The sequence below is a fragment of the Lepidochelys olivacea genome (assembly GCF_965140295.1).
Source record: "Lepidochelys olivacea isolate rLepOli2 genome assembly, chromosome: 11".
Taxonomy (NCBI): domain Eukaryota; kingdom Metazoa; phylum Chordata; order Testudines; family Cheloniidae; genus Lepidochelys; species Lepidochelys olivacea.
Genome location: NC_140421.1, coordinates 44,591,800 through 44,619,527, shown reverse-complemented (window position 1 = coordinate 44,619,527; position 27,728 = coordinate 44,591,800). Strand labels below are relative to the sequence as shown.

The 27,728-nt window shown below is 39.7% G+C and overlaps 1 protein-coding gene across 1 annotated transcript in view; it reads right to left on the bottom strand.

Moving 5' to 3' along the window:
- Nucleotides 1-22,389: 22,389 nt before the first annotated feature.
- The window catches only part of AGPS (alkylglycerone phosphate synthase), a 132,356-nt gene continuing 127,017 nt past the window's right edge, over nt 22,390-27,728 (bottom strand). The window contains exon 20 of the mRNA XM_084643588.1: nt 22,390-23,589. Coding sequence (XP_084499714.1) covers nt 23,468-23,589 — 122 coding nt within the window. The 3' untranslated portion in view covers nt 22,390-23,467. The remainder of the gene's footprint in view (nt 23,590-27,728) is intronic.

Below are 27,728 nucleotides of genomic sequence, written 5' to 3'. Positions count from 1 at the left end.
CTCCGAAGTGCAAGTTAACTTTCTTCACAGTCATACGATAATCTTTTATCTAGAGTTATAATTGAGATTTACTGTATTTCCAGACAATTCTTGACTTGTTAAAAAAAACAGAGGTGACAGATCCACTTGTCCGATGTGTCATTTTAAACATTGGAGGTAAGGAAAAAGCAGCAGCTTTATTTATCACTAAGCATTTTGCTTGAATGCAAGTAAATTGGATTTCTTACTCTGTCAATAAGCACTTTAAGTTTATATTCTACAAAACTTGGAGCTTTACATGGCGACTCAGGATGGAGACAGACCAAATTACAGGCTTGTGAAGTGCTTACAACAATGGTCACTTTTAGAAAAGTGACCAGAAACATCAGCTTAGTCCATTGTGCCAATCAGAAAATAACTATACATATGCACAATGAGGAGGGAGCAGAGTTTAGGATGACATGGGAAATTTAACACTGACTGCATTGGCTTATGGATCTGATCCCCAGTTCCTTAGACAGATGGTGTGCGTTGATCACTTCTGATCATGCTGATTAGATTGTCCCATAGTTACATTATACATGTTCCTTTTCCTCCTAAAAAAAGGGCAGTGAAATGGAGAGAGATCAAAAAGAAAGATGAGACCATAAGGTTTCTTAACCACTCTACAATAGATGTATACATTACCTAGCTAGCAGAGCTCACACCTTTTACTCTTGCTGAGCTCTGATCACCTCCCTTGTCTGAAAACACCTGCTCAATTTAACAGTAAATGTTTATCAACAGCACAGCTGTGTAGACATTTATCAGCATGATTTAAACAAACAACAACAACAAAATTAACACAAATAGCAGATGTGATTACTGGCAAGAATAAATTAGGTGAATTTACTTAAGTTATGAGTTGGGGTTTGCAGGTCAGAATTAAGTGAAAAGATTGTTCCCATTAGATACTTATTCACTTGTTAAGAACCCATCCCAGATGGTACTTGAATGGGGACTCTTCTAAATACAAAACCGTAGTGCTAACTGTAGCACTAAGAGAGTCTCCTTAGTGAGTAGTAGAGCTGACCTGAGCTCATTTGAGATCCAAGTTCAGCTGTAGATATTTAGATCAGTTTTCCTCCCAAAGGTCATAAGGTCAAGGGGTTCTCAAATTATTTCACAGTATGGACCATGTCTTAATAGAGATTCTCTTTTGATTCACCTATCGTATTCATGATTGCCTGAGCCACATCTTCTCAGTCAATCACCTGGGCCAGTTCTCCTCCCATTCACATTTGCCTGAACCATGTCCTTCCCTATGTGTGACTGAGTAACATCTCTGCAACAGTATCACAACTTGCATGGAGGAGAGCATTTCATGTATTTTTAACTTCTTTTAATGGACAATTAATTTACCAATGGGAAACAAGTAAGAGACCCAGCATCACATGGCCAGCAACTCTACAAGCCACCAGCATGTACTCTTTGGAGTGCCAGTGGTCCACCCCTCTTGAGAATTGCCACTGTAGGGAATTTGTGAATTACTCTGCTGAATCCATTCAAAATGGGATAATTCTATTGAGAAATTGCAGTGAGATATACATGCCTGTTTGGTAGGGCCAATGCTACAAATGTAACCAAATAATGAACTCTGCTATGGGGTTGGTTTATTAAGTAGACCCCTTTAGATTATGTAGTTCAGATATCTCCATTGTCTCAATCATAATTGATTATTGAAACAACCCTGCGCACCCACCCTTCTTTCTGCATCCTGCACCATACGTTAGAAATTACCATTTCCAGTCTTAGATTTATTACATATTTTGGAATTACTTTGGCACATAGAACCAAATTCTGCCCAGCCTTGCCCACCTTGCAACCCCATTGGCTTCAGTACTACATTAACTTTGTAGCTGTAATTTACTATCAATGCAGCTCGAATGATACTAGCAACAGTGCAGATAAAACTCAGGCATTTTTACCACTGTGTTTCCAAACCCTTGGAGCTACACCTACAGTGGATTATGTCTATAAAGCTAGCGTAGGTTACATAAGGTCATTATTTTTGGGTAACACTTTATTTCCCTGAAATATGCAAAGCATATATTGAATATTAGCAGCCATCACTCCATCAATGCAACCTTAGCAAAACTTCAGTAGCCCATTTAATCTGGACAAGTAATTTATTTTTCATGGGCAAATGAAACCGTTTTCTCATCATGGCAGTTTGGACAATTGTGGTGCCTGTATATCTTCATGATGATGATTTTACTATGTATTTTGATGTAGACTAAACGAAAAATAATGCCGAGCCCAAAGTTCTGGGCTCCCTTGACAATCGTTAAGTATACAGTAATAAAGTTAATTTAACGACTCCCTCACTGACACCCAGATGGCATTTTGCTGGCAACAGCAAAAATGTAAACGAAGTTTACCCTCCTTCCCAGATAGTATCCCACACATCTTACAGCCCTCCTCCATTCTAAGATCTGACCGGGGGTGGTGAAATGGGCTTGCATATACAGGGCCTAGGATTGCAAGGGATGTGAAACAGGCCAGAATTTCATCCTGTGTGTCAAAGTAAATCTAGAAGATGGACTCTCCCTCTTTCCATACAGCCAGAGGGGAAAATGAACCTTGCAAGGCTATGCTAGACAGTACAATTTCTGAGTAATGTTCATGTTAGTTACACACATAATAAAGATTCAGGACTTGTTTTTCCTGCCCCCGCCCTTTAATTAGTCCAATTGAAATAAGCGAAACCATTCCCCTCATTAATTTTTCAAATTTTGCCAAATCACTGAAATCCCTCTTTGAATGAAATTAGGTGTGACAATCAGCCTGAGAATTTTTGTCCCACCTGAAAAATCAATGTTTTGTGGAGCTGTGCCAGTTCAAGTCCAACTTTAGTGGCACTAACTTCAAACTGCAGTAATGCTACCCAGACATCCTACACCATGTCTAGAACCAAAGGACCTGGCTCTGTCAGTGTATAGTATGCATTGGAACCCCAGGCAGGAGAGCTCTATATTACGACTTTACTCAGATTGGGGGGTGCCACTTCTGATGGCCTAACATCTTCTGTGAGGCCCCACATTCCCTGCTAGTGACTGCATTATAGGAATAGGGCCAGTCTGGATATTCATTTACCAAGAAGTGGAAAATAAATTAATGTGCACAAAAGCAACTCTAGTACCCATGCAGGTGACTAACATTACCAGCTGCTAGCAGTTTAAAAAACACACATGGTTTTCGAACAGTATCTCGGACTGAATTGTTCTCCAGGGATACTGCCATAAGAAGGGCAGAGGGAGATTCTGTTCTATTGCTTGCAACATGTGGGCCTGATCCTGTAAGATTAAGTCATCTTTGAAGGCAATGGGAAGGTGCTCAGCAGGTTGCAGGATTGGGCCCTCTGCTTCAAAAACAAAAGATGGAAAGCAGAAAACCAATCTCCTTTTTGTTAAAGTAAAGTGTGTGAATGGGACTACATGGGTTTGCTAAATTCAGATTTCTGGTCTGTGTAGGTTCTTATACTGCTCATCACAGTGGTATCTGAGCAGCTCCTTCTATTCATATTCATGACTAAAACGAGTTCCTTTTGGGCATAGGCAGAGGTGAAAGTGGGCCGGTATGGGCTGGTACTGGCCCGTACACAGCCGACATTAACGTCACTGCCCCCGTGGGGGGAGGGGCTCCTGCCCCAGGACCCAGCAATTTAAAAGGATCCAGCAGCGGCTGGAGGCCCGAGCCCTTTAAATTGCCACCAGAGCCCTGGGCGGCGCAGGCCAGGCAGCGTGGAAAGGCTAGCTGGGGAGGCTGACCCCCCCCCCAACCCCACCCCTTCTGCCCGAGGCCCCACCCCTTCCAGGAGCCCAGAGCCAGGCCCCCATACCAGTAAGTCTTATCTTACTTTCACCCCGGGCTTAGACACATTCAGTGCTCACTTAAACAAACCTCCTCCCCCTCTACCTCCTACGGCCTTCTTCTTTCACTGCTCATTCAGTAGTCCAGAGAAATGTTATTTTACAGGACTTATCCATTACTTCATCATACAAAGAACATACAATATAGAAGGGTCTAGGCAGAAAAGGTCTCTCCCCTCCCTCCACAAAAGAAATAAAATTAATAACCAGACAAGCAACTTAGAATTGCAACTAAAAACAGTAACATGCCGGATCCTCAGCTGGTGTAAACTGGATTAGATCCATTGATTTATAAAGAGGCACTATTGCCTAGTGGAGAGAGCATTAAACTAGGACTCAGTAGACCCAGGTTCTAGCCCCGACTCTGCTACTGGCTGGCTGGATGACCTTGGGCAAGCCACTTCATTCCTCAGATCCCCCATCTGTAAAACGGGGAAGATAATGATACTGACCCCACTTTGAGATACACTGATGAAAAGCCCTACATAAAAGAGTAAGGTATTATTATTGTATAATGACATCATACAGTAGATCAAACAACTCCTCCGAGCCCTCACCAGAACAACCCTGAACCTTTGGCAGGTTTTAATCTATGAATATGCAGTGCATGCTGATTGTCACCAGTGTCCACAAATAATATCATCACCCTCCTACATATATTCTATTGATGGTGTGTGCGCGCTCACAGCTGGTAGATTTTTTTTATAGATGTATACAAGATCTGTAAAAATCTATTTATAACTGGGGTGGAAGGCAGTTACTTGCTATCGTGGTCATCTCTCACTTATGCAGGGAAAATGCAATGGGCTGGACTCTCTGGTTGCCTAAGACCACTTTGTATTACGTAAGCATAAGAAACACAAAGTAGTCTGAAAGGGAGCGGATAATTTTCCCTGAGCCAAAGAACTCTCCCCTGGCATAAATTTGATAGCAGTGGCTATGCTGCCTTCTGATCCAAGCAGCCTCTTATCCCTATATTATAGGGAAGAAGGGGGCATGCTGGGAGGTGGGAGTGGGGCATAGACAGGAGAGGGAAGGGAGGAGACATGGCTGAATAGAGTTTTGGGACTTTCCGCTGTAGTATAAGTTAGGACTGCACAGAGACATATTCCTAACTTGGGGTGCTGTTGGGCAGCTCTGAATTAGGGTGCTGCAACCAACACCCTGCACTGCCTCTTTCCACTATGGCTCATGTACCTCCCCCATGCCAACCCAAAAGCCAGTGGCATCACAAATACACAAACCACACTATTAGGAGAACACAGAAATGCTATTTCAGGAAATAGAACACAGTTAAACACACACAACTAAAACAGCATAAAACATATAACATTATTAAATTGCAATTTTTATAAGTTCATTTATATTATCTCACTCTTTAAAATAAATCCAGGGGCCTAATTTACTATTAAAGTTTAATTTCATGTCTTGATTTCTGTTCTCTACTCTTAATTTATTCTACAGCCAGCCAGCCTTCCAAAAGGAAAAGAGTTAGAACAGCTGGAAAGTTTTACAGCAAGGCTATGTCTAAATTGCTATGGCTAAAAAATAAATTCAGTTGTAGCCTCTACTTTCAGGGAACTGCTTTATTCATTTTTAAAATATATTTACTGTTCTATGAAAAGCACAACATAACCATAGCAGAATCCAGTGATCATAATATTGGTATAATATTTTAAACAGGTCTTAACACAGATTTCCACCAGTCCTGGGTTTCGCAGGACTGTCCTACTTTGACCCCCACAAACCTCCTATCCCACTCAATGCAGATTTTCTGCATTCAGGGCTGCCCAGAAGTCTGGCCTGACCACCCCTCCCGCCTCCATCTAGGGAGGGACAGACAGGTCAAACCTGAGTGGCGCCACATCTCGCTTTAGCTACTCAAAATGCAGGGAGATATGGTAACACGTCGAGCAAAATTGGAAATCACAATTCTTTCGCTTACAGCTCCTTTTATCCATGGATCTAGACTTCTCTTAGAGCAGAAAAGGGGATAAATATTACTACCCTGGCTTTTCAGATGAGGAAACTGAGGCTTAGAGTGGATAAGTAATATAGCAAGCCGGTAGCAGAACTAGGAGTAGAATTTAGGTCTCCTAAATTAGCCCCATATGCTAAACACTAGATGGTGCTGCCTCCCGTGAACTTTATAGCAACCACCTAATAGGAATCTCCACACTGCTCCAGGTCCTTAATTACTTCAGAGTCATTAACATATTGGTAGGTATGATCATATTGGACTGTTAAAGCCTTAGCCTGAAGAAAATAGCCCCCATGGCTGCCAGTCATCAAAGCTCCTTGGGCTTCCTTGGCCATCCAGTTGTGTAAGCTGCTCCATATTTACAGAAGGTATTTCCTACTCAGAAGTACAGTAACTACGTAACAGCCTTACAATGGACATGTCTACACTACCACTTATATCAGCAAAACTTGTCTTTCAGGGGTGTGAAAAAACCACACCCCTGAGCAACATAAAAGTTTCAGCAGCATAAGTGGTAGTGTGCACAGCACTATGTTGGTGGGAGAGTCTTTCCCATGGGCATAGAGCAGCTACACGAGCCATCTTACAGCCATGCAGCTGCTGCATCGGTGCAGCTGCTGCATCGGTACAGCTGTGCCACTGTAAACTCACTAGTGTAGACATGGCCACAAACCCCTAATTCTGCCACTTTTCCAGGGGCAGAGTCACAGACTTAACCCAGCTGTGCTATCATGTAATTATGGGAAGGAGGCTGGGAATGTTCAGTGTTGCCTACTGGGCCAGCACGTGGAAGGCTTGAATTCTTGTCTGGCTGATGGAAGAGTCTTTCCCACTCATCTATGCAGCTGAGGTGTGAGAGGCTCTTTCCAGTCCCCACACCAGGAGTGAGATCCCGATCCTATGGAAGTCAAGGGAACTTTTTTCCCATTAACTTCAGTAGGGACAGGAGTTCAACCCACGTACTTACCTCCTCCCACCAAGCAAACCAGTCCATCACCCCCCACTTCCCATCCCAGTAGAGCTGCAGATAGATAAGTATCCAGTAATTCCCACAGAGTATATAGTGTCACCAAGAGAAGGGGAGACACATGGGGAAAAGACCAAGAGAAAACAGAGTTGCAGAGCATACCAGGCGGGATATTTCCCAGAGGTTCTCCTCCTAACTGCTCTGCCACTGTCGGGCACAAAGAAAGTTTTGATGGGGGTGACTGTTGATCTGGAGAACACTAACCATTCCCTTGAGTATGCTGCCAATATCCTTAGCCTGTCCAGGTCAGAATGCTGCAGAAACTGTGTTTTATAGGGCTCCGAGTTTAAAGTGTGGTTTTAATCAGAAAAGTAAGTAAAAAAAGCAGCTTCTTACTCAATAAATCTCTTCTCCTTGTGTGTTCAGTCACATCTGCTCACTAGTGCCCAAACCAAGGTTTTCGTTTAATATTGCACAGCCCAGACAACTAAAAACAAGGAAGCGGAGATCTACTCCTTGTTTATGAATTCTGCTTACTTCTACTCCTATAAATAACTTCATGTGTTCCCATCAGTTACATGTTTCAAACTCACTGAAGCCAGAGGGTTGGCACAGCTGTTATGGAAGGCAGTGAAATGGGGGCAGAATGAGTCTTGCAGAACCTTTTATTTCTGGTTAATATTATTGTTTGTAGTGCCTAGGAATTGGGTACTGTAAACTTTCAGCCTGGTGTTGTCAGCAGGAAAAAGGGCCAGGTTCAATTTTCTAGGAAGTCCCTCTGAAAAATTAAGTTACATGGACTCAACAGAAACATAGGAAACTATATGTATGACCCTGGGTGCCCCTGACAGGGAATGCTTTCCACTCACAAGCAGTGACTCCAGGGGTTTGAAACAAAGAATTTTATCATGGGGGTAAAAAAGGGGACAACAGAATAAACTTGATAAAGCCACCAATTAAAATATTAGCAATCTCTATTAGATAAGACTCCACCCCCTGACCTCACCCCCTAACCCCACTCCTACTCCCCAGCATGCCTTAACAATAATCCCACCTTCAGTTCTCCTCTGGCAGAAGAGAGTGACTGATGGGTTCTGGCCACTTCCCACCTCCCCACTCACAGTTAGGTATCCTGAGTCAGTGGAGTCCAAGGATGCTGGCAGGTCAGTGCTGCCTGGAAGGCTCTGGGGCCTCTACCACCTGGTCTAGCTGAGATGGATTCAGCTTTGATTGCTGGGTAGGGAGGAGAGCACCAGAGTACCTCAGGTGAGCTGTCATTACCTGAGACTTCAGCTCAAGCCACCTCACTGCCAACACCAGTGTCAGTGCCACGTCTGTGCTGTCTGCCGCCTCAAAAGCGTCTCTGACCTGCACCATCCACTGTCTCAGCTCCACCGCTGTCTGACACGTGAGCTCTGCGCCATCTGCTATTTTGTAGCTGCCTTAGCTCAGCATTTTCAAGAGGGGTCAGTGGTCTACAGGACTCTTAACAGAGACCCAGCAGAAGGTAGAAGTCTCACTCTTCTTTTAAACCATGCAGCTTCCCCTACCAACTGTGCCTGACCATGGTCTTGGCAAGGGTGACCCCATGCATATTTTGTGTAGATCTCCTATCCATTAGGATCAATAGGATTTTATTGCCCCCAAGCTCAAAAACTGTAGTTTAGTCCAAATGTCCCCAACTGTCACCTGAAGAAGAGCTCTGTGAAAGCTCAAAAGCTTGTCTCTCACTACAACAGATGTTGGTCCAATAAAAGGCATTACCTCTCCCGCTTTATCCCACACATACTGTAAGTGAAATGCAAATAAGGCCTGGCTCATTCAGTCATTTCCTCTCGTCACCAACACATGCCAACAGAGAGCCTCATCCCCAGTGGAGTCCCTATCCACTTGGAGTTCTGTCAATCGGTCACTTCTTTCTTTTCACCAATAGGTGTCAGTAGTGAATTCCCTACTCTTTAGGGCTTCAGGCCACAGGGCTTAGGGTAGTATTCCTTTAAATAGTTTGGGAGCCCATGGGCATTCCTGTCCTCGATTGCAGAAGCCACCAGAACCCATTAAGAGCAAGGTATATGTATGTAATGAGGCCTTGTATGTTTGCATATAGTTAGTTAACAGTTATCTGGAACCCAACCAGGTCCCTGTGTTTGCCTCACATTATTAATGGTGGGTAGAGAGCAAAGACACAGCACCCTTTATACTGTGGTAGTTCATGAAGACAGAGGAAGATACTCCCTTATCCTGAAGGGCATAAAGAAGGGAAGATCCCTTCATTGGTGTATTTCAGATTAAGTTAGCAGGTCTGGAAATACTGGGTGTGGGGTAGGATCTCTTTTCTTGTAATGAGAGCATTTTTTGTGGAGATTGCGACACAATCATGGAGCTTCACAATGCCATTTTTACAGAGTAGAACTGCACTTTAGAAAGCAGGACATGATGCTTAATGCCATAAACAGAAGTTGTGAATACTATTTGACTATCAATGTAACAGGCTATTTCTGTTGAAAGCTCTTATTCAGGGCCTCTTCTAACCTGCCAAGTTTTTGAGAAGTTGGACTACAAGTATTTACTTTGCACCATATGGCAACCTCAGTGCACTGAATTTGGAGAGGGGGTGGAATAGAAAAGAGAACAGTTTTACCATTCCAAAGCAATAAAATGGAAAAATAAGCAAGCAAATATGAACCGTGCAACAATGACAATTGGGTTTGGCCCCTGTTATAGACTTCCCTTTCGGAGCTGAGAACAGTAGGTAAACTCAGTGACAGAACAGCTTCTTCAATATTTATTCATAGGAACATAGTAACAGAACCCTTCAAAGAGAAAAGGGTTAATATAACAAAAGGTCTACCAACATACGGGCTTAGCTAACGCTTTATACCCCCTCAAGACCTAGGTAGGTCCAACTTATCCTTGGTGCTCCTGCTGTTCTGGGGACTAAGGCTTTGTCTACACTAGCACTTTCTCAGTACAACTTTTGTCAGTCAGTGCTGTGAAAAAAAACACACACCCTTGACCGACATAAGTTTTACCAACAAAAGCACCGGTGCGGACAGCACTACATCAGTGGCAAATGCTCCGACTAACATAGCTATGGCCGCTTGTTGGGGGTGCTTTAATATGCCGGCGGGAGAGCTTTCTCCCATCTGCATAGAATGGCTACAAAGGAGGTCTTACAGAGGTGCAGCTGCAGCCATACAGCTGTGCTGCTGTAAGGTCTGTAGAGACAGTCCATTTCCTGCAGACTCTGCCTCTGTCTCAGCTTCGGGGTTGAAGCATTTAATCCCTCCCAAAACCTTTGTTTCATTTTCTCTGCTTGGATTCCCCACGTCCAGGGTCACCAGACAGCCTATAGATCAGAGCATTGTGGCGATAAGAATTGACACCTGTATTGTTTCTTAAGCATCAACAGCCATTGACTTTGCAGACCTGAAGAAGGCAGCCAGGATTGAGTTAATGCATTGCACCCATGTACCCAATAGTAATCAGATAGACAGACAAAGGGACAATATTCATAAAAACACGGTACAGATCTCATTCCTTGCAGCTCCAAAAGTATCTGAGCACCTCACAATCTGGAATTTATTTACCCTCATAAACCCTCCAGTGAGGTAGAGCAGTGCTATCATTCCCATTTTACAAATGAGGCCCTGGAGACTAAGGGTATGTCTAACTACTGCAGTGGTGCATGTCCACACCACCCTGCGTGGGTCAGGGGTGCATCCTCACCAGGAGCACTTCCACTGACCTAAAAGGAGCAATGTGGGGAGCTGAGCTCCCAGTGGGCTGCCGCCCCCCACCTCGGCTCCCCATTCCCTGGTGGGAGTGGGGGGGGGAAGCTGCCTGGGGCTTCTTGCCCTCAGGGAACAGGGCCCAGCCATCCAGGCTCCTCATCCCAGCTGGGAGAGAGGTCCATTCTTACCCCAGATCCCACCCAGGGGTGGGGTCCAGCCACCCAGCTCTCCAGTGGAGTGGGGGGCAGCTGGGCTCTAGCTGTGCAGCTTTCTTACCAATTTCACAAAGAGAGCTAACAACCGATTTAAGTCAGGCAGTGTCTACACAGACCCTGCGTCACCCTAACTACCCTGACAAACCTTATGCCTCTCGTCAGTTATGTCAGTGTAGCAGGGCACTTACATCGGCAGGACAAGGCTGTAGTGTAGACACTGACAAATTAGGTCGACCTGTGTAGTGTGTACACAGTACTCCAACTGAGGCCTTACCCATGCAGTTTAAAGCGGGACAATTACCTCCCATGTTTTACACAACACTGGTATTAATACATCCCAAAATAGTAGCCTTTTTTGCAACTGTGTTACATTGTTGACTCATTCAATTTTGTGATCCACTATGACCCCCAGATCCTTTTTACAAGTACTAACTTCTAGTCAGTTATTCCCCATTTTGTAGTTGTGCAGTTGATTTTTTCCTTCCTAAATGAAGCACTTTGCACTTATCTTTAGATGTATTCTTGTTGAAGTCAGACTAATTCTCCAATTTGTCAAGACTGTTTTAAATTCTAATCCAGTCCTCCAAAGTACTTCCAACCCCTCCCAGGCTGGTGTCATTATGCAAATTTTATAAGCACACTCTCCATTCTATTATCCATGTCATTAATGAAAACATTGAACTGGAATATTGTCCAGTACTGACTTCTGCAGGAGTCCACAAGATACACCCCACTGGTTTGACAGCAAACCATTGATAACTATTCTTTGAGTATGGTTTTTCAACCAGTTGTGGACCAACTTTATAGTAATTTCATCTAGACCACATTTCCCTACTGTGCTCATGAGAATGTCATGTGGAACTCTGTCAAAAGCTTTCCTAAAATCAAGATATATTACATCTACTGCTTCCTCTCATCCACTAGGCCAGTCTCCCTGTCAAAGAAATCAGGTTGGTTTAGCACGAGTTGTTCTTGACAAATCCATGCTGACTATTTCTTTTAACCCTATTATCCTCTAGAAGCTTACAAATTGATTGATTAATAATTAGCCCCTGTATTTTTCATTGTTGATGATTGCAATGTGCGTGGTATGAATGTAGCCATGATTGCTTACACAAGAATCACACATACCACTTTGTTCACAGCCCCCAGCTTCAGCTAAAAATTGTGAAAATGGGTTAACTTTGCTGTGCATTATTCTGTGTGGGTAGCCCTTACACTGTTTAATACTATACAGCTTCAAAGCATTATAAAAATTTACTAACATTCTGTTTAACCCCAATGAATGCAATTCTTGCTTTAATATTGTAAATAACATTGGAGAAAGGAGGGCAGCGTGATAGGTGTTGCATGGAAGATCCTTGAGCTTGGCAGGATGGTTCAGAGGGCCAGGATACAAATGTGTTCAGCAGTTGTCATCACTTAGCGGTTTAAAGCTCAGGTGTGTAGCACATCCTTCCAAAATATACTGCAAAGGGCAAGAAATCACAGCAAATCATTAACTACCATGTCCAGGTAGCAGCATATTGTTCTACCCCTGAGGAGACATTCTGAGGCTTTAAAATAAGTACTAAATTTAAGGTAAGGCCACAGACTTGTTGCCATCTTAAAAAGATTTCTCCATAGCAATCAAATTCCTACTGCCTGATGTTAGTTTCAGTGTAATTTAGCTGTAGTGTCAGGCATTATACCCTGCTGGCTTAAACTGGCCTTGCTCTGCTTCCTAGTCATTGGTTCACAAACAGTAACTGATGAAACAGAGCCAGGCATAGTTGTAGGACAGAAATCTCAAGCAATGCTCAGGCTCTAGAGTTTGAATGCCAGCAGCCTGTGCCCCTGTTTGCATTCCTGCCCCCTGGTGCCAATTCAATCTCTGTTGGAACCTGGCCTCCTTTTTCTAATGCCACTCAACATAGTAACAGGTTTCAGAGTAACAGCCGTGTTAGTCTGTATTCGCAAAAAGAAAAGGAGTACTTGTGGCACCTTAGAGACTAACCAGCAGGATAGTGAGTTTGTGTGTCTGGTTTTTGGGAGGGGGGTGAGGGGGTGAGAGAACCTGGATTTGTGCAGGAAATGGCCCAACTTTATTATCATGCACATTGTGTAAAGAGTTGTCACTTTGGATAGGCTATCACCAGCAGGAGAGTGAATCTGTGTGTGGGGGGGTGGAGGGTGAGAAAACCTGGATTTGTGCTGGAAATGGCCCACCTGGTGATCACTTTAGATAAGCTATTACCAGCTGGACAGTGGGGTGGGAGGAGGTATTTTTTCATATTCTCTGTGTATATATAAAGTCTGCTACAGTTTCCACGGCATGCATCCGATGAAGTGAGCTGTAGCTCACGAAAGCTCATGCTCAAATAAATTGGTTAGTCTCTAAGGTGCCACAAGTACTCCTTTTCTTTCAACATAGTAAGTTACTGTCACTCATACTGCTAGGCTTACCCATACTTTCAGGATACCTCCTGGCTTTTTTAAATATATCCATCTATCTCTATCGATCAGGCTAGCTGGGCATACATTCTTGGGGCAGTAGTACAGAGCTGGACATGTTAGTTGGGCCTCTGCATAACACTCAAAGCATTAAGTCTCTGTTCTTCCATGTTCTCGTGCAAGGGCTTGATGAAACTCCAGAACAGCACCTGAAGCAAGGGAAGCCCCACTGTCATTACAACCAAGTCAGGGAGTTGGTCATAAGCTTAAAAGCAGTAGTGTTGACAGGACCTAAACTGTCCCCATAGTATTATGTGGAGAATAAAGTAGTTTGATTTTAAAAAAAAAAACAAAAAACTAAACATTCACCTCGGTTTGCCTGTTTGATGTTACTCTGCCTGACTGCTTAGAGTTAATCAAAAGAAGCAAATATATGAAATAATCAGAGATAAGGCTCCTTAAATGAACAACAGGGGGAGCTATGAGTTGGGGAGTGCTTCTGCCTGATTCCATTCAGGCTAGCAAGGTTTACTATTCCCAGGTCTGAGCTTAGGATCAAAGGGGATACTAAACCTCAAGGGACCTGGCCTAGGGAAAAGAAGGGGTTGAGTGGGTTATCTGCAGCAGCTAGAAAGGAGTCTGAGACAAGCTGCAGCAAGCAAATGGTCATACCAGCTCAGAGAAGGAAGCAAGCAGGGTGACAGTTGCAAGGAAAGATGAAAGTTTAGGTAAGGGGAAATGTGCATACAGGTCATAATTGTTTTATCCCTTTACTCAGGGATAAGTAATGCGATGTACCTTCAAGTGAAAGAACACTGCTTTGTTTTGAAGAAACTGTTTTTGCAGTTTTAATTGGCTACTGGTCATAGGTCCCTAGGGGAAAAGGTTTACAGATGCCTAACAGCTGGGCAACAGGGGAGCTGCCACCAAGAGATTCAGTTCTAGAGTGATGGAACCAGGCATTTCAACCTTTGAGAGAGATGAAATCCAGGCCTATCACCTGAGGAATGGACTTACAAAAGACAGAAAGGGAAATAAAGCACACCTCACACTGTAACAGTGACGTATTCTGTATTATTGCCCAAGGCCTGACAGCAAGTGGCATTCTGAAGCCATGATTTTAATGTTTTTTCTTTTAAATAAGAAAGGCTGGAGTGAAGCGAATGTTAACTCTATTTCCTAACATTAGCCAGATTTGCTTTCTTAAATGAATGGCATTTATTCCCTGATCCTAATATTTATTTACCCAGCTGCTGTGTATTTTGACTTTCAGAACAGCCTTTAAAACCTTTGCCTGCAGGCAGTCAGTGGATTTCCTGGCCAGCAACTCTAATAGACTTTATGTCAGGAAATGGTGATGGCTTCTACCATTTGATAAAGGAATAAAGGTCAATCACTGTATTCGTCCCTTCTCGTTATTCCTATGTCCCTAGGGTTGCATCTATTCAGACTGATGACTTACTGGAGAGCAAGGGCATTGTCCTATGTACACACACTAAGCTTTTGCATTTTCTTCAGCATTTACTAGGATAGTCAATCGAATCCATTACATCAGTATTACCATTACTATTGTTTTAGGTTTCCTATTTGTCTATTGCCACTGCCTTTATCCAACATTCAGCAGTAGTTTTAAAAACAGCTGACATTACCCATATCATTCAACAGTTTCATACATTATCAGGCCAGAAGGGAGTACTGTGATAATCTAAACTGACCTCTTACATAACAGACCATAAGACTTCCCTGAATTAACTCCTGTTGAACTACAGCATATCTTTTAGAAAAATATCCAGTCTTGATTTAAAAGTTAGTGACTGAGAATCCACCACAACCTTTATGATGTTCCAAAGTTAATTACTGTCCCTGTTAAAAAAACAAAACCAAAAAATCACCTTATTTCTAGTCTGAATTCGTCCAGGTTCATCTTCCAGCCCTTGGCTCTTGCAATACTGTTTGTTGTCTGCTAGACTGAAGAGCCCTCATCACATTTTTGTTCCTCATGCGAGTACTTATTGGCAAGTCACTCCTTAACCTTCTCTTTGTTAAACTAAAACCAGATTAAGCTCCTTAAGTCTATCACTAAAGATAGGTTTTCCAATCCTTGATTTATTCCTGTGGCTCCTCTCCCATACCTCTTCAAGAATGATGTTGATAAACTGGATTTTTGACACCAGAACTGGACACAGTATTCCAGCAGCAGTCACACAAGTGCCAAATAGAGAGGTAATATAACCTCACTACTTCTACTCATGAATCTCCTGTTTACACATCTCAGGATCACATTTGCCTTTTTGGCCACAGCATCACAGCTCATGGTCAGCTGATTATCCACCATGACCCTCAATTCCTTTCCAGAGTGTCTGTTTCTCAGTACAGAGGTTCCCATCCTGTAAGTATGTCCTACATTCTTTGTTCCTAGATCACTTTACATTAGCAGTATTAAAACACAGTTTGCTTGAGGCTAAGTTATTAGTAATCAAGATCAATCTGTATCAGTTACCTGTCATTATTTACCACTCCTCCAATCTGTGTTTTATCAGCAAGCTTTTAGTATAAATTTTCTTTTGTATTATTTATTCAAATTTTAAATAATAGGACTCCACTAGAAAGACAGTCAATGATTCCCCATTTACAATTACTTTAAGACCTACCAGTTAGCCAGTTTTTAATCCATTTACTGTGTTCCATCTTGATTTTGTATCATTCTAGTTTCTAATAAAAATGTCATGCAGTGTCATGTAAAATGCCTTACAGGAATCTATTACATTAACACTTACCTTTATCAACCAAACTTGTAATCACATCAAAAAATACACTATGGCAGGATTTATTTTCCATGAACACATGTTGATTGGCATTAATTATTATGTATAAATTGTCCATGCAGCTAATGCTGCATAACCCTTCTCCCAACAAAACTCTAGTGTCAGATGTATGGCAGAGAAGTCCAGGCTCTTCAGGTCTCTTCGTTTTATCATTGGTATTGCAGTAGCACGTAGAGCCCAGCCTCATTGTGGTAAGCAGTATAAAACTGAACTGCAAAACTTTAAAAAATTGTTTAACATCCTTGATCATTGAAGATGTAAGCTTCAAATACACATTTAAAAAGTGTTAAAACAAGGGCAGTTTGAAAATCTGTGGTTTCATCTGAAGTGCTGGAAGAGTCAGATTATACTTTACAATCACAGTCTCAGGAGACAGCTTGTTTGAGTTGGTCTGATTTTTGTAGATATAAGTCTCGTTACTTGAATTAACAAATACTTTTATATAGTATCCTTAAAAGGGATGCCATGGGATGCTTTATGGCATTATGAAAAAAAGTTATTAAAAAGCAGTGGCATATCCACACACCCTTCGTGTTGAAGTAGTAGACTGGGTACTCCAAAACAGAATGAAGTCTACAGTTATGGAACATATCTCTTAAAGGCCCATCTCAAAGGTCCCTATGGTGTTAAGGTGTAACTTGAACAAACCAATGATTTGCCAATTCTGAGCTCAACAGAAGGTCTAGGATATTACACATTAATACATGTAATTATTCATTAAAATTTTAAATAGTGGGACTCTATTAGAAAAGATGGATTAGATATAAAAGACTGTAACCATTAATTCTCTTAAAATCAAGTAACAATTTCAAGTCCACATAGAATTTGATGGGAGCCAACATGGGAAGTAAAACATGGGTCATATTCTATCAACTGGGAACCTGTAAGGCATTTATCAGGCCCTCTGCCCATGGACTAGCCTATTTAATGTGTTTATCCAGCTGCAAAGATGGATTCAACTACTATAGAATGTATGCTTTCATTTAAAGTAAAATGAATGATGTTGGCTTTGATGGGAGTTGGATCAGGTCTTAGGAGAGCTATGAAGTGTCTTCTAGTATTTGCTTAATGTGGTATGTATTTAGATTTCAATTTAATGAAAACATTAATTTTTTCCAAGTAACTTAGAAGAATGGTATGCTTAATTTGCAGATTCAGTTTCCCCTCCCCAGGAGCAATCCTGGATGCAACTAAAGTTACTAATTAAAAGTGTACAGTGTTTACATAACAGTTTAAACAAATTAAACCATGTAATTTAGAAGCCTTTTCCATCTTTCCCACTAAAATTTTATAGTTTTAAAGTAATTTTTAACATGCACTCATAGAATTACATTAAAAATAGATCTTTCCTAAGCATCTTCCCAGCAAAGAATTTTTTGTATGATGTGTAAATCAGATTTTAACCTATTAAAGGGCCCACACCAAAACTTTACATGAGTGATACAAAGATCCTTTAGAAAATGAATTTGCTCAGGTGCACATATGGTTCATAACTGCATGTGCATGCCTTCAAATATAGGGGCACAAACAGTTTTGAGAATGTATCTCATCCGCACAAAGTAGCAAGGGACTGAACAGTACTCAGAACCTGTAAACAAAGGGAATACAGTTGGCATTTTGGAGTGACAAGGGACAGCTAGGAGAGAAAAGACTAGAGAAACAGAAGAATCCTTGTACCTTATTTTCCAGCAATGACTTTCAAGGGACTAATACTACAGTCAGTGAAAATGGTTCATCATCTACAAGAGGTGATGAAAACACCAGATAGTTTCCTGAAGAGCTTAAGCTGTTCACAGGAGCTGGCTGTTGCTTTGCCTATCTTCTCAAAACAGTGATTACAGAAGTGCTCTTCTGGTTCCTGGAATCCTACCTTATTTGAAATGCAAGGTACAAGTGCAAAGCCTTCATTAGTATATTTTCTTATTTTTCTGATTCAGCCTTAGAAATTTGCATCAGACGGAGGTCATTCTCGATAAATGTCTAAAGCATCTCAGCAAATTTGTGTCTCTAGAAAAAGGACAAAAGTTTAAAAAAGTGTTAATTTGAACAGCCTCATGAGAAAGAAAAAGCAGGATAGTTTAGGCCCATTTTCTTTTTATTAATAATATAAGTTCTATAATCTCTTAACATTACAACTGGAGTTTTACAGTTAATTTCACACTAAATGACACACACTGTTTGGCTTAATTAGCAGAAAGTTGAACCTTGAAAGATACTAATTTCAAAGACTGAGAAACAGTTTACGTTTTCTGGATTTCAGTATTTATGCATCCTTGCTCTTTTGATTAGGTTGGTTTCAGTTAATTAGCATTATTATGGAAGAACTATTTAACTTGGTCTCTGTTCACAGCTGTAAGGAAAAGGGGACATCTTTATATGTATCCTATCAAAATAAGCAACGTGCACAGTACTGACAAAGCCATGAAGAGACCCGATGTTCTTTCTGGCCTTCCAAGCCGTAAACCTGTACATGTTACTTCTTAAAAGAAGTTCCCTGTAATGACATTACACCCAAACTTCTGTAAGAGTGACTGAATGGTATATCCTAGTTGTAAAGAGATATAACAGTCAACACCCTCATTCTAGAGCTTTGAATTTTACTGAAAACCAGAGAAAACTAACAGTTTCTTTTAAATACAAGTGGTGACAAAGTTAGCTAAAACTGCTTGTTCTGTACTAGAAACATGGCCAAGGTACATCAAACAACGAAAAGTAATGCGCATTGCCAAGACTACACAGACGATCTGCATAGACCAAGCTCCATCTTTGAACAGACTGCAGCTACACTAAGTGAAGCCTGTGTGAAAGAAGAGAGAATAGGGGAGGAAAAATGTTGGAAGACTTAATTTAACATTAAAAATAGTCTTTTTTACAATTGGTTGTGCTTCCTTTTTGTACTTTTGTCTCCAGTAGACGTGTTACAAGAATATAACCAACACTTTTTATTTGGTATGCTGATTTTCAAAAAGTACTGAAACGCTGAATCTCTCACTTTTTGAACTACTAGAGTTATGTATATTTTACAGATGCAGGGTTTTAAATTAGGCTTTGAACAATCCATAAGACACTGTTTAAGAAAAGAAAGAAGAAGAAACTAAGCAAAATGGCTGTAAGAAGTGTACGAATTAGAATTTGTTCATATTAATTTGCGATTTACCATTTTCTCAGGCTTGTCCACTGCTATTACTGCATGTAGGAGCTCCAAGTTATTTCACTTTATTACACAAGACAAGACTAACTGATGTAAATTTTTACTTTGTGATATCAACTTCACATCCGGTTATAATCACAGATTTATGGCTGCATAGACGACTGCATGAGAAGAGATTTACCTGTACAACTTCCATTAACATATAAAGGATGGGGAAACATGGTTAGGAAGGTAACACTGGGAGGGGAAACCGTAGCATTTGTAGTGCCAGATAGTACTTTAAATCAAATGAGCCAACAAGACTTTGGAGACAGCACAACTTGCTCATATTGAGTAAAACTGCCATAAGGAAACCCAGTCCTTCTTACTGTAATTCTACTTGTGTTGTCATATTCCAAAAAGAAAATGGTTTTCATGTATCCATTCATTCATAAATCTGATTCTTCATAGTTAGACATGCTGTGTATATTGAGGCACATATTTACTGACTTCTAGCAGAGTGATACTAGTAGTCAGCAGGATTCCAGCAGTAGACATGTAACCACCATTTGCACAGTATGCAAAATTGAGAAATCCTCAGCATAAAAAAGAAAGATTACAGATTCACCTTGTTGAAAAGTACATGCTGTACATGTTGAATAAGGAACACTTACCCATATAGTGCTGGAAGTCAGAGCTTTCTAACACTAACTATGATTGCAAATTTTTCGGTGCTGCTGAAACATGAACTCCATGGGCCAAAACTTTAAAAGTAAAATACAGGAAGGCTGGATTCACTTTTTAAACTAAAATGTCATGAAACACATTAAAAAAATTCTAGCTGCATTAAAAATACCACAGTAACTTCCTATTTTATGACTCAGACCATAATGAATTGTTTTAATTTGTTATCTTTTGAATTCATATATTTGAAAGTGCTATTTGGGTAGTCATGGTCTTTTAGGTGATTTTTAATCAGCTATTAAGAACATAAGAATGGCCACACTGGGTCAGATCAAAGGTCCATCCAGCCCAGTATCCTGTCTGCCGACAGTGGCCAATGCCAGGTGGCCCAAAGGGAGTGAACCTAACAGGTAAGGATCAAGTGATCTCTCTCCTGCCATCCATCTCCAGCCTCTGACAAACAGAGGCTAGGGACACCATTCCTTACCATCCTGGCTAATAGCCATTAATGGACTTAACCTCCATGAATTTATCAAGTTCTCTTTTAAACCCTATTGTTGTCCTAGCCTTCACAACCTCCTCAGGCAAGGAGTTCCACAGGCTGACTGTGCGCTGAGTGAAGAACTTCCTTTTCTTTGTTTTAAACCTGCTACCCATTAATTTCATTTGGTGGCCCCTACTTCTTATATTATGGGAACAAGTAAATAACTTTTCCTTATTCACTTTCTCCACACCACTCATGATTTTGTATACCTCTATCATATCCCCCTTTAGTCTCCTCTTTTCCAAGCTGAAAAGTCCTAACCTCTTTAATCTCTCCTCATTTGGGAACCGTTCCAAACCCCTAATCATTTTAGTTGCCCTTTTCTGAACCTTTTCTAATGCCAGTAAATCTTTTTTGAGATGACATCTGTAAGCAGTATTCAAGATGTGGGCGTACCATGGATTTACATAAGGGCAACAAGATATTCTCAGTCTTATTCTCTATCCCTTTTTTAAGGATTCCTAACATCCCATTTTCCTTTTTGACTGCTGCTGCACGCTGCATGGACATCTTCAGAGAACTATCCACGATGACTCCAAGATCTTTCTCCTGATTAGTTGTAGTTAAATTAGCCTCCATCATATTGTATGTATAGTTGGGGTTATTTTTTCCCAATGTGCATTACTTTACATTTATCCACATTAAATTTCATTTGCCATTTTGTTGCCCAGTCACTTAGTTTTGTGAGATCTTTTTGAAGTTCTTCACAGTCTGCTTTGGTCTTAACTATCTTGAGCAGTTTAATATCTGCAAACTTTGCCACCTCACTGTTTACCCCTTTCTCCAGATCATTTATGAAAAAGTTGAATAGGATTGGTCCTAGGACGGACCCTTGGGGAACACCACTAGTTACCCCTTTCCATTCTGAAAATTTACCATTTATTCCGACCCTTTGTTCCCCATCTTTTAACTAGGTCTCAATCCATGAAAGGATCTTCCCTCTTATCCCATGAGAGCTTAATTTACTAAGAGCCTTTGGTGAAGAACCTCGTCAAAAGGCTTTCCGGAAATCTAAGTACACTATGTCCACTGGATCCCCCTTGTCCACATGTTTGTTGACCCCCCGCAAAGAACTCTTAGATTAGTAAGACATGATCTCCCTTTACAGAAACCATGTTGACTTTTGCACAACAATTTATGTTCTATGTGTCTGACAATTTTATTCTTTACTATTATCTCAACTAGTTTGCCCGGTACTGACGTTAGACTTACCGGTCTGTAATTGCCAGAATCACCTCTAGAGCCCTTCTTAAACAATGGCGTTACATTAGATATCTTCCAGTCACTGGGTACAGTAGCTGATTTAAAGGAGAGGTTACAAACCATAGTTAACAGTTCCGCAATTTCACATTTGAGTTCTTTCAGAATTCTTGGGTGAATGCCATCTGGTCCCAGTTACTTGTTACTGTTAAGTTTCTTAATTCCAAAACCTCCGCTAGTGACACTTCAATCTGTGACAATTCTTCAGATATTCTAAATTAGTTATAAAATAGCTTCCAAGTTTTGGTTAGATATGCAGTATTTTTCAAGCAATAGGATGATAGAGTGTGGTCAATTTAAAATAAAATGAGTATTAAATTATGTTGTCAGACTATGGTGTTATAATCTGTTAATTTATAGATTATAAAATTATAATCTTTAATGTTTTATTACTAAAATTGACAGCTAATTATTTTAAAATAGTTTAAAAACACAAATGCCTCGATTTTAAATTTAGGTTTTTCATGTGAAGGTTACTTCTATAAAGGTGTCCAAACTGCCCACATAGAGTTGTATAGCAGTTAGCTAATTAGACAGTATGTCCTCGTAAAGATAGTTTACATTTTGAGTTACTACCCTATATGATTAAATACTTTAAATATCAAAAGTTGGATTATTAGCTTTAAGAAAAGAATCCATGTCAAAATATGAATCATGAATATTGACAAACAGTTTTAAATTTTAATTTCACTTGTTTTAAGATCCTGGTTTTAATGTAAAATTGTTTCAGGACTGATACTGTTTTACAGATTGTTTAAGAAAATAAATTCCATATTTTTGATTATATGGAGGACTACATTTGCAGCTCCTAGTTACGTAAACCAGTAATTCAGAAAGGCCAATAAAGAAATTAAAATTGGAAACTTCATTTTCAGACAGTATATTCTCCATTTTAGATTAATAAAACTGTTTCAACCTTGAAACTGTTGAGACCTGTTTCAAGATACAGTGCTGGACAAAGTTTTATTTTAAAATAGCCAAAACATTTGCTATTGGGGAAAAAAGGATTATTTTGCATCTACACAAAAATAAAGTGAAACTAGACACATTAGGAATGCAGTGTTCATGAAGGCAATAATTTTATGTAACAAACCTGTTAATATACAATGAGAAATGTCTGCTGTTCTGTACAAAACTTATGACTGACTGACTAGCATATTAAAGAAGATTATCCCAGCAATGCAAATACAACTCAGGCTACACTTTAGTTAAGTATTCTTCTCAAAGATTTTAAATTTTTCAATGCTGAAAGGGAGACCGACAAGCCAAACTTCCTACAGAACTATGTTGCATCTTTTAAACAGAAAGCCTACATTTATACTGCTACTTGCTTAACCCTTCAGCACACAGAAGTATTCCCTTAGTGTAATCCACCTCTCATGTGCTTCCCAGCAATTTTCCTCTAGCAAGAGGCTGAGTGAGCAGCTGTTTATGTAGACAACACCAACGTCAGTCTTTGTTCTTCTTGCAGGGGATGCTTTAATAAAGAACAGCTGGCTTCATCCAGCATGGAAACAACAATCATTGGCAGTACTGCTTAACCAAACTTGGAATGCTATATCTGCATTTGCAAGCTGGTATATACCTTGATGTGCCTCTGCCAGGTTGTGTTTTAAGAGAGGTTTAGGAGTAGAGTCAGTAAATCTGTGAATGTTAATAGTGAATGTTTACATTTTATTGGAGGAAAACCAATATAAGAAAGATATTAGCTTTTGAAGTTCAGTCCATGTTATATTTGATTACTGGGATAACAGTACAATGAGGCTAGAAATCGTAATTTTGAAATTTTCAGATAGTAAGGGTTTTATAAAAGGTTCCTGTTTCCAAAGATGTTATTGGGGTCCACATATTCTTTGACAGACTTAAGCATCCCCAAGCCAACGTCAGAGATACTCTCCTTCATCCACTGCTTTCGCAACTTGCCCACTGGAAAAACAAAAACAAAAATGCTTCAATATGTGGCATGATACTAGGAGCCAATCAATCTTACGACCATGAATGAATAAACACTGTGTGATAAATGCTTTTATTCAAAAATGAGAAATGTTTTGCTTTATTTGATTTATTGAGCCTACCAGACTATCAAGCTCATTAAGCTCAGTGTACTCCCAGAGGAAGCTTGTGTTCTACGCTGTCTACTTTCTTTGCAAACTATGAAATTTAGATGAAGTTTAGGTTGAAATCATGTGTCAGATTACAAATAGTGAAATGGTAATTGCATACATTTTTAAAAGAGCCCCAGATCCTCATCTTATTAAGAAATTTAAAAATGTTAGGAGAAAATAAATAAAAATAAAACATATCAAGAATTGTTCTGCTTAGCCTGTGCAGGAAACAGTAAGTTTTAACCACTAAGTAAATATGTTAAAAGTGACCTTCAGGTTTAAAATAGGATCAGCCTAAAAACCCATGGAAATCTCTAATGGAGAAATTAAAACTCGTAAAGTATAAAATGTAATATTCACTCACCTAAAAGTGGCATGTTTCAGTTTAGAAAAATCTCTACATAAAATACATTCTCGGTAGTTGTGAATATAAATTCACAATGTGGAAGCCTAATTTTCAGAGGTTTTTTAACGTAGAGTTTTTTCTAAATTATATATGACAGAAATTTACATTTGTTGGATAAAACAGCAATTTATCTCAACTTCTCTCACATAAACAAGTTATTTTAATGGTTAACTTAAATGGACACTTTATGGGAATGTTATTTATTAATTAACCAAGTAATCAACCCTGATTTAATAGGTCAATCAAAATAGGGGACATTCTTTCATTACAGGATAGCATTTAGCTTGCCAGCCTAAGATACAATCCATTTGTCAGGAGGAGGTGATATACTATAGTATCTGCCTCTTGGAAATCTTTAAGAGTATCTGAAGCTAAATTCCAACCATCTTTTGTGTCCCATTCTCAGGGTAGCCATCAAACTGTCATCAGAAAAATGAATGATGGGGACATCACTGGAGAACAGAATATTTTTGCTTATACCTTAAGGAATATAAACTAGCTACAGTGCTGACTGAAAGAAAGCAGTGTAAAATATTGCAAAACATGCTGAAAACCCAATCCTGAAATGTAGTAAAAATGACTATTTGTACATGTGTATTAAGTGTGTAGTAGAGATATTAAAATTCATATGCAATAAGAGTAACTGCCAGTCTTATTTCATAGTCTTCCCATAAGAAATCCCCCTCTATAATATCTTGTCATTATAATTCTATTGTCTCCTAAGCAAAGTGATATTTTTGCCTAGTTAAATTAATAAAAAACTATAAAGACGGTGGATATGGCTTGACCATCACTTCAAGCAATCTACACTTTGGCAGTTAGAGACAAGGAGTTGAACGCTCATTGCCATTTTCAACCGTTATCTGTAATATAGTTTCAGTGAATGTGTCCTGTGGTTACGGATGTAATTGTCCTGAAAAGACTGCAAACAACTGCTCCAACAAGATGGAGCACATTAGAACCACAGCAGGATGCCCAACAGCTAGCATGCCTGCCTCTTTTTACACCTCTAGTAATAATGCAATTCCATGAGGAACTGAACTACCGTCTGAGCAGACACCAAACAGCCATTGCATATTTAATGAAGTCACTCACCAAGTGCTAGAAAACAGAAGGTGCTTGGAGTGCATCATTAGTTCTGTCAGAGTGATAATTTACACATCTATCTTGTCAAATTTTCTATGGTTTATACTTTTACAATAATAAATCTAACATACATTTGATTAGTGAACTGGAAAGTAAAAAAGCTGTACAGAAGATATATCAGTGGTCCTCCATGAACATATCTGATAAAAGAATTTTAACCCCTTGGTAGCATTGGGCTGTGAGCTCCTGCTGTCCAGGGCTAATGAGTTTTACATAGTCTTGTCAGCTATTGCAATTAATTTTTTTATCTAGAGGTTAAAAACAGAAAGTTAAAGCAATTGTTTACTTAGCAAATTTAAATTGTTCTATTTACCATCTTACATGTAACTACAAGGGCATATAATTCAAGAAAAACGCTACACAAAATAATAAGACTTGTGTAGAAGATTCTGGTGTCATTCATACAGAAAGGCAGTACTAATTTTAGTATCTCACTAAGTTTGCTTCCACCTTGTGAATATTCCATTTGTTTTATCTCCACAGGATACCCCATTACATATTAAAGAAATTAACCATCTTCATATATATTAAATATTCAAGGGCTTGGATCTCAGAAGTTTTTAGAGTCTGTGTAGATATATATTCATTCTTTCAAGGGCAGGAAAAAGGAACAAGATTCCTTGAGATGTTTTAGAGAAAAAAGTAATTAAGCTTCTTAAAATTACTGGAGCAGCTTAGAGAGACACACAGAGTTGTGAAAAAACTAACTACAAGACAACATGGATCTGAAAGAAAGACTACCTTCCAAAACAAAAAACAGATCCATTTTTGAGCCTAAACGATTAAGAATTACAATAGCTTACTTCTGAATAGAGGAAAATCTCCAGATATCAGGTTTCTGTATTTTAAAAGTTATATTTAAAAGCCACTAAAATTGAACTGACATGTGCATCTTTAGCTACATAGCAGCTGTTTATATATGCTTTTATATCTCACCACAATAGTCGTACTTTGGGGCTGCTACTCTTTTCCCTATTAGTCCTATCAGAATAAACTCTATTCGTGGGATCATGTTGCCTCACCACAATGCAACATCATAATATCCTTCATAAGACATTTGAGACTAATTATCCAAGGTGAAAAATATGGGACTGACTAAGATTTTAAAACTAATGGCAAATGCCCAATCCCAACAAACGTGCTAACAATTGATTATACTGGTGCATAAATAAGTAATCAAAACCAGTCATGTAATTTCAAGCACCATTAGAAACAGGAAAAAGAGATCCACTGTTTGCAAACTGGAACAGGACAAATTCAGCGAGAAAACAAATGTTATTTTTAAGATCCCTATATGTTATAGAAGAGATGAAAGCTGCCATGCAGCTCATTTAGGTCTATACATCTATGTGCAATCTTTATACTGCATTTTCCTCATAAATATGGTTAAGATCTATAAACTATGTGTATAAAATTTTAAAAGTGTATCCTAGGATTCTAACCCTTTAACTAGGTTATAAATAACCAAAGTACAATGAACTTCCAAGCAAATATGCACTTATTCTCTTCCTAAATGGACAGTGTACTGATACATTTGGACATTTCACTGATTTCAACTGAAATAGGATGAAAACAGAAGGATTTCTTAATAAATGAACTAGTGACTGGGAGGGGGCAAGGTGTGTCTTTTCCTGTTCAGTGATGCATGAAGAAAATGATTAAATTTTTTCATGAATTGGATTTTTTTTTAAATATGGGAAGGGAGATGTGCATACATCAATTGGAAGTGCATATCCAACTTTTGCCAATATGATTCACATTCTCATCACTATCAGATCCATTGCTAGAATGCCTCAAGCAACAGTACTTGTTCAGCTGTGATTGTTCATGCATCTTGACATAGTAATCCAGGTTCTTGAAACCTGAAGGCTAGATCACCATCATGTGCTCTATTTGGAACTCTGCCTCAAAAATACCTAGAAGCTTCAGCTAATGCAGTAGTCCAATCTCCAATGAGGCAAGTGGTTACCACATAATGCTGATGTTCCACATGGTATGCACTGACAACTCTTTTGGTCAAGAGAGTAGCTGAAAGTGTTGGTTATGGTCTATGGCAGGGGTCAGCAACCTTTCAGAAGTGGTGTGCCGAGTCTTCATTTATTCACTCTAATTTAAGGTTTCGCATGCCAGTAATACATTTTAATGTTTTCAGAAGGTCTCTTTTTGTAAGTCTATAATATATAACTAAACTATTGTTGTATGTAAAATAAATAAGATTTTTAAAATGTTTAAGCAGCTTCATTTAAAATTAAATTAAAATGCAGAGCCCTCTGGACTGGTGGCCAGGACCCAGGCAGTGTGAGTGCCACTGAAAATCAGCTTGCATGCCGCCTTTGGCGCGCGTCCCATAGGTTGCCTACCCCTCTTCTATGGGTATCCTAAATAGTTTGGAACCCACTTTTGTGTGA